Source organism: Apteryx rowi, unplaced genomic scaffold, assembly GCF_003343035.1.
Source record: "Apteryx rowi isolate R43461 unplaced genomic scaffold, aptRow1 scaffold_1424, whole genome shotgun sequence".
Classification (NCBI taxonomy): Eukaryota; Metazoa; Chordata; class Aves; order Apterygiformes; family Apterygidae; genus Apteryx; species Apteryx rowi.
Window position 1 is genome coordinate 42,361 of NW_020447669.1, and position 7,646 is coordinate 50,006.

The 7,646-nt window shown below is 39.1% G+C and overlaps 1 protein-coding gene across 1 annotated transcript; it reads right to left on the reverse strand.

The window, feature by feature from the left end:
- Positions 1 to 201: 201 nt before the first annotated feature.
- TMEM200A (transmembrane protein 200A) lies at positions 202 to 2,159 on the reverse strand. Its single transcript, XM_026058101.1, has one exon. It carries the CDS (start codon positions 2,157 to 2,159, stop codon positions 561 to 563), a length of 1,599 nt encoding a protein of 532 aa, XP_025913886.1. The 3' UTR covers positions 202 to 560.
- Positions 2,160 to 7,646: the final 5,487 nt, after the last annotated feature.

Below are 7,646 nucleotides of genomic sequence, written 5' to 3' on the forward strand. Positions count from 1 at the left end.
AAAATGGTTTTAATTATGCCTACTCTTTTCTATCCACCCACCCAATATGTAAACAAGTTTCTCACAATGATAATGGCAAGTTGGTAGTTACCAAGATGTATCATAGGTAAAAGACAACAGCTAGGATACGGGCCTGAATTTGACAATTCCAGTATGTACTCCTGCTCATTTTCCATTCTAGACTGCAAGCACCATTTTTAGAATCTTGCAGTCATTGAATAAACAGAAATTACAGGTAAACAGAGCTTTTATTCTAATGCAGGCTTCTGGAACCAAATTGATAAAAAGTAACATGCTTATATAGACAGAAAGAATAGTGACTTGGAAAAAAATGGAATCAGTGATACCAAAACTCTCTGAGCAATGATAATGTACAGTATTGCAGCTGTATGTTACTAAGACAAAAAACTCTTGGCATTGTGAAGATGAAGATCTCTGTTCACACAAGCCAATTTTAATGTGTTATCAAGCATTTAGTTAAAATTAGGCTTGTACTAGTTTCACTGAAAAGGAAACACTTGTCAAAATGCTATGATATCATGTAAATTGTAATTTAAATATTAAAACCTTGTTTCAGAAGTTCCCCGCTTTAGATTGTTACTCAAAAACTCATCATGTTCAAAACTCAAATTATTATGAGATCTTGATATCATAAGAAGCTTTTCCTTATTAGTAAAGTCTTTTTTGACTGCTGCTTGTGGCACAAGTAACCTATCCATTGGGTCCTCTTTGTTTTCTAGTTTCATATATCCTTTACTGTTACTTCGATCCAATCTGGGCCAGCTGGGATGTTTCCTTTGTTCAGCTTGGACAGTGAGTGTAGATGGACCTCTGTCCAGGTCCAGGGACTTTGAATGTGAAGACAGAAGATGCAAAGATGTGTTGGACCCAAACTGTTTTCTGGCAGCACCAGGCGATAAAAGCTTTCCTGTGCTTGATCCAAGAATCATAGAAGATTTGAACTGATCAGATGGAGTGTCCACAAATGAGTTATGTCGTGGTAGCATGGTGGTGACTGGTTTGTAGGATTCATTGGTATCAGTTAATGGAATGGCCAGAGAATCCATTGACAGATTTCTAGACCAACTTCTAGTGATCTCTGAGTCCTCAGTTATGTTATCTATACTGGGTTCATCAATAACACAGTTATTCAGTTTAATTACTGGCAGTGTGAAAGCACTAATAGAAGATGATACGATGGATTTTGTCTCACACTTTATAGAGCTAGTGTTTTTGTCATCTGAAGCCTTGCTGGAGTGAGGGCAAAGTCCAAAGACAGAACCAGATTGCTCAGTCAGCAAAGGTGGTAGAAGGCTAGTGGTGGTCCTATCTTCATTTAGGATAATCTCATCTTCTTCGGCAGAACTATCCATTCTAAAATTACTCCTGAAGTCAGAGAAAGACGCAATTGTGTTTGCAGCTAGCCGTGATGCACACGAGCTCCCACTGGGCCTGAGTTCTCCTTCCCCCAACAAGCCACTGAAGGTACCACTCAGCTGCTTTTGTTCCTTGATTCTCAGGGTGTGGATGTCTATTACAGTGGAGTATATGTCTCTCATGTGTACGATTTTTGTTTCCTTGTCACGGTTTTCATGTAGAATGGCATTTGCGCAAATAAAAATGAAGATTCCAATGCCCATAGTAAAAGGACCCAACATTTTCATCTTATCTGAGTGCACATGCTGTTCAAAGAAACGAAGTAAAATGCTTCCTTGGCTTCTTAGAACCTGAGTTTCATTTACTGATAGATTATCTTCAGATCCTAAAAGCTGTTCCTTTTGTGGCCAGTATCCAAGGATGGCCATTGCAATTCCCAAGAATGCAATAAGCACTCCTAAAACAAGGAAGAACCCTGATGGGGAATAAAGTCGGATTTTGCCTCTGACAATTACTACATCTGCTCTGGGCCGGCGTCTAACTGGTTTCTTCTCCTCAGAAGCTGGTGACGTGGCAAGATTTACATGCTGCTGAGATCTGGCAGAGTCTTGCCTTTTTAAGGCAGCCAGTCCTGTTATTACTCCTCCAGTTGCTATCATAGCTCTATACTGTGCCCTGGAAAAAAAAAGAAAAAAGCAGAAATACTTATGCAAACTTGTGTGTGGACATATGAATAACACTTTGTTAATCTGTAGATATTTCTTGATAAGTAAAATATTCATGACTTTTAAAAAGCTATCACATTTTAACTGTTCCACATAATGGCAATTTTCATAAAGCTTTTGTAAAAATCAGCCAGGAGTCTTTTAGCACTGTAAATATAGGTAATAAATCTTCCATAAATGATACAGATATTAGCAGAAAAGCAGTAATCTTAGTGGTGGTATGTCAGGATTAGAGATGAAAATATTCGAAAGTCATTGTATCTAGCTTACTTCTAAACAGGTCTCCAAGAAAGTCAATAACATTATTGCCTTGTATAAGCTTTAGGTTATTTAGGCACTTTAGCTAGTAGCACTTTTTAATTAAAAACTTCTATGACATATAATTATGATGAATACAGATCATTCTACATATCCTCTTTAAGAGATTTTTCCTTGTAGATTTCAGCATACATTAATATATATTTATTTCATCATTTAAAGCAGCTTTTATTAAGCCTATTCAGTTCATCTGAGTCCCACCTACTTGCATTTCCTAATAAAGCTGATCCTTTCTTTACGTAAATCTAGATCCTTCTTCTCCCCACTTGGTTTCTCATGGACTATAAAACATCGTAGCTCAGCTTAGTTTACCAGATAACAATTTTTCACCAATTTCAAGTTCATCAATTCAAAGCTTCATCATCTTATGAGAAAAAAAATTTCATTTTAGACTTATTTTCATAACTTGGTGTCTACTATATGGGAAACATTAACCAGCATGAGTTTAAAAAGAGGAAGTCATATCTGATAGTTTGCTATGAGTAGGATTAACAAATGAAACAACAAAATTCAGGATTATTAAATTTTATTTTATACAGCATCTTATAATCAGACTCCAAAAGAGTTTCTGAGCTTTATTAATGATTATTAGAATGGATGCTATATAATGTTACAGAGTATAGTTAAGATACTATAAGCAAGGTATGAAAAAATTACATTCTCTTTGGTGGCCTTACTAGACTCAGAAAGAAAGAATGGTTTACAATCTGTTGCAGATAAAAGGGCTCTACTTCAAAGATGGAGATGGTTTTACAGGGAGACAAAGCCAAGTTGGACAGGGTGAATAAAGTGAGAGGCAGAAAAGCAGAGGCAAAGCAAACTGGTGATTGCCTGCAAATTACAGGCAGTAATTTGCATCAGTTATCTTAAAATATTTATGTCTTTAAAAAATTCTAACAGCACACACATGCAAAAAAGATGAGCTATATTATGGTCTGAGAAACAAACAGACGGGTTGTGTATTTGGACATTATCATAAATTCCCAATGATGCAGGTGCCACATGACACAGCTAAGAACAGAATTGGTCAAACCTGCCAGTTGTGAACTTCATTATGAAATTAATAGAGTTTGAGACATGTGGCCAAGCAGAAGTACTAATCCAGAAAAAATGTATCCAGTGTTCATTACTATCTGTTAAGCAGCAATTCAGATGACAGACAGAAAGAGCGGCAACCCGAATTCCCTCCCTGCATCATCCTAATTAAAGGACAGAATGTTCCCCCTCTTTCTGTGAGAAACCTTTTTGATACAAAGGAAAGACCTGAGTAAAGAGCTCAGGTATTGATGCATACATTATCTTCTGAATTTCTGAAAGGAAAATTCACAGGATTATTCCAAAATCTTAGAAACTTCAGTTGTAGTTTGGGGGTTTGTATTCCTAAACTCTTTGGTAAATCTCAGCCTTTGTAATTAACTTTCATTTTTATGCAGTCTGGGGAATTTCAATAGTTCAGGACAACTTTTTTAAATACAAAAGCTTGAAAATGCACTAAAGAAGGTTATGTGAGTTTGGTATTTTTTAAAAATGAAAACAAAAGTTTCTCATGCCTATGTGTTTAAGGGTTTCTGCCAAAACAAAAGATCATTCTTCTGTAAAACAATGTTTTGAACCCCCAGGCAGAAATAGGAATTATCCACCATAAAAGCTGTTGTATTTTTTTATGATTCAATTAAAAGTAATTAATTTTCTCTACAAAATAAATTAACAGAATTAAAGCATCACTTTACTTAAATGAATAGACCATTTACCATATAATCTAGTTTGCTCCCTTATTCTTTTGCAGATTCTAGATCTTTGTGGGATAAGAAGTTTCCCTGCTCACGTGGTATTTTATGGGCGGGCATAAACCCACTCTGTCCATTCTCAGTGCTGCCAAGAAGCTGCACAGGTATGTCAGGTAATGAAGCCCAGCTCTGCCTGTCAGCACTATGCTTATCACAGCTCCCTGGATTGCACCAGCTGATGCAAAGGGTAAGCACAGTGAGCTCACATCCACTTGCTAAATATTTTAAACATTCCTCTAGGATGAATTCCCCTCTAACTCTGAAAGTACAGATAAAAAAAAATTCCTAAAAATTACATTTTGAGGTATGTTTCTACAGCAAATTCTTCTCATTTACAGACTTTACAAAGACTGCAGGAGAAACACATCTCAGTTTCATTAATAACTGTTCTCCAGTAACTTTAAGGATGGAGAGGAATTGAGATCTCTTAAAGTGAAAGTGGGAGCAAAAGTGAGCTCCCTTAAGTCACCTGGCTCCTTCTAGTATTTCAAGCGAACAACAGATCGTTCCCCTAGCCCACTGTTCCCCTACCCACTTCACCTGTAGCAGAACTTAGACCTAGGCGAGAGAAGCTGGCTGCAACAAGATGCGACTGTATTTTATACATAGAAAGCGTCTCTATTGTATTTGTGGAGGTCACATCAACATTATTGCATCTCCTTTCCTTACAGCTTCAGTTAACAGCTGCATTTTGATCCCTTTTACATCTAATACAATCAATGGAATTCATACAGACATATTTGTATAAGATGATTTCATACAGACAACTTTTCAGAAACTCATTACAGTGAAATGCATTTAAGATGGGGAACCTTTTTCCAGAAAATATTGTGTTTAAAGTGACATTGTAGATACACCTGAATTATTTTGCAAATCTGTTCATTTTCACCATACAACAGCCATAATGAGTACCAGTGACAAATGTCGATTCTCAGTAATGAACTTAATGTAACAATTGCACATAGTATTACTAAAAAGTCTGAACTCAAACATCTGAACAAACAAACCTTGGAAGATTTTGACTCAGAAGTAAGGAAAGATTATGTTAAGAGCTCAGGCACAATCCTTTTTAGTGGCACTGTGAATGACACACACTTGCTGTAAAATGAATCAAATAGTGGTAAAATGGATGYGGAATACAGGAAAAAAGGAAGGCACAGGCCTGTAATTCATTTTATAAAACATAATTATCTTGCTGACACAAAGGCACCACAGTTGTAAAGCTTCTTTTAAAGAACAAATGTTGAGTGTTTTATTTAAAGCTTCTGACTCTCTAACCTTATAGCTGTTCTATTTGTTTCACCTTCAACAAGAACACCAGTTCCAAAAGCCTAGATAGTTTATGGTTTTAGTCTTGAAAAAGACAGTGGCCCAGATTTACCTCTGCATTAACATTGCTTTGTGTTGGGCTGTTGTTACAAAGTGGCCGTGACACTAGCTCTGTCAACCACTCAAAGATCACCAAGAAAAGTCTATCTCGGTATAGACCCAGTAAAGTAGCTCCTACTCACACTTTCCACTGCTTCCTCTCCTCATTGCTAGCACAGAGAGAATGACTCAGGCTCTCGATGCCTAACTTCTAACTTCTTTAATAGCCTTCAGCAAGATGTGCTTCACCTTTAATCCAGGCTGTAGGCTAAGCACAGTCCTGTACATCTGGAAGGCTTTCTAGGAGCTGCCATACAAAAAAACAAGAAAAGATGGAGCAACAGGTTGTTACGTGCCCCTTAATACAAAGATGGAAAGGACCCATCAGCAGCCACTACTACACAGACRGATTTGTCTGACAGGAGCCTTGGCAGGGCCTGCAGAGGACAGTAGACAAGTAGGCAAAGACAAAGAAAAGGAGCCTGAGGAAAGGATTTGGATGAGACCTGGAAAAATATGGGGGGGTACAGAGCCATGAGAGGCTTAGATGAGCTGGTACCCATTTAAGAAGATAATACTGGAGCCAGAGGAAAAAAGTCATGCAGGAAAGAGTGTGAAGCCTGGATGTAAAACAGATAATGATAAAAGAAGAATCAGTCTGGGATCTGGAGTGAAACCTGCCTCCTTCTTTGTATTACACTGGCCACCCAAGCCAAGGCTGCCAGGGAGAGTGGAAGGGATTCTCCTTTACCACTTTTCCATATGGGGAGATGTTGCTCAAATGCCCAAGGAAAGGCTGTCATGAAAGAAACTTAAAAGAGAAGGTAAAAACAGCTTTCAGAAATGAGTTTGTTGTGAGTAACCACTAGATGTGCATTTACCCAGAAAGAAATGAAGTGTTTTCCTAACCAAGTCAGGAGGTCAAACAACTCACATATCAACAAAGAAACAGAGGCATTCGATTTGTTCTGTGATACAAAGGTAAGGCAGAGGTAAATTATCATAGACAAACTGTGTAATTTAGCACATGTGGATCATAATCGCTCTTTTCTATTTTCTGTATTTGCATCAGTATGTCAGGCTACTGCTGATGTTCAGACATAAACATGGTGTATTTATGCTACTAACATTACCTCTGTCTGACTTTGCCAGTCTAGAGAAAGGAAAAGAGGCAGTAGGCAGGTGAACTGGGGACCTGCTAGAGCAGCTGGTATCTCCAGACAGCTGCAGAGTACAAGGCAACTTGAACAGCCTAGAAACATCCGCAGGTAGGTATGGCAGATAAGAGGACTCACTCAGAGGCCTTTCAAAGGTAGGAACCACCCACTCAGGCTAAGCAGATGCAGCGTGGGTGGCAGGTACCACAATGGGATCTGAAAAATGGCCCCGTGGCCTCACTCAGTGATTAGTCCAGGTATAAGAGATGTGTCAACTGCAAGAACCTATAACAGACTTCAGATTTCCATCTTAACAGTAACTCAGACAACATCAGCTCTTAACACAAGGTCTGTAATCTAGGCAGCCTAGAGAATCAAAGATGTGTGCGCAGGAGCAAAGATTCAGGGGAAGGAATTGGCTTTACAGCATCTTATAATGGCTCCCACTAATTTCTCCTGGTTCCACAAGCTACAAACTACTACTACAGACGCAGCAGTTTGTGCAGCAGTGGTTGGGCTCTGACTAGAACTTGAGGATCTTGTGGAAGTTGTGGGCTTTCTGAGGACCCCCGAGGACCTAGAAGGTGATCGCTGTGAACAGGAAAGGGGAAGCTAGGCAAGGACAACTGCAGGAGGCCTTGACTTCTCCTGGGAAAAGCTCGTGGGAAAAGCTCCAGCTAGGAGTGGCTGCTGCTAACGAGCTCTCTGGGTTGCCCCTGACCAGAGGGGGTTGGGGCCTTTGATCCCAGTGGCCCTTGATTGGGCGGTCAAGCACCCTGTGAGTCAGTGCTAGGGAGAGGCCTATATAAGAGCCAGGCCTAGAGTGCAGTGAACAGAGGCAGCAGTTTGTGCAGAAGGGATCTTTGTTTCTGTTCCCTGTGGTGTACATTTCCTCAAGTATGGTCATGACACGC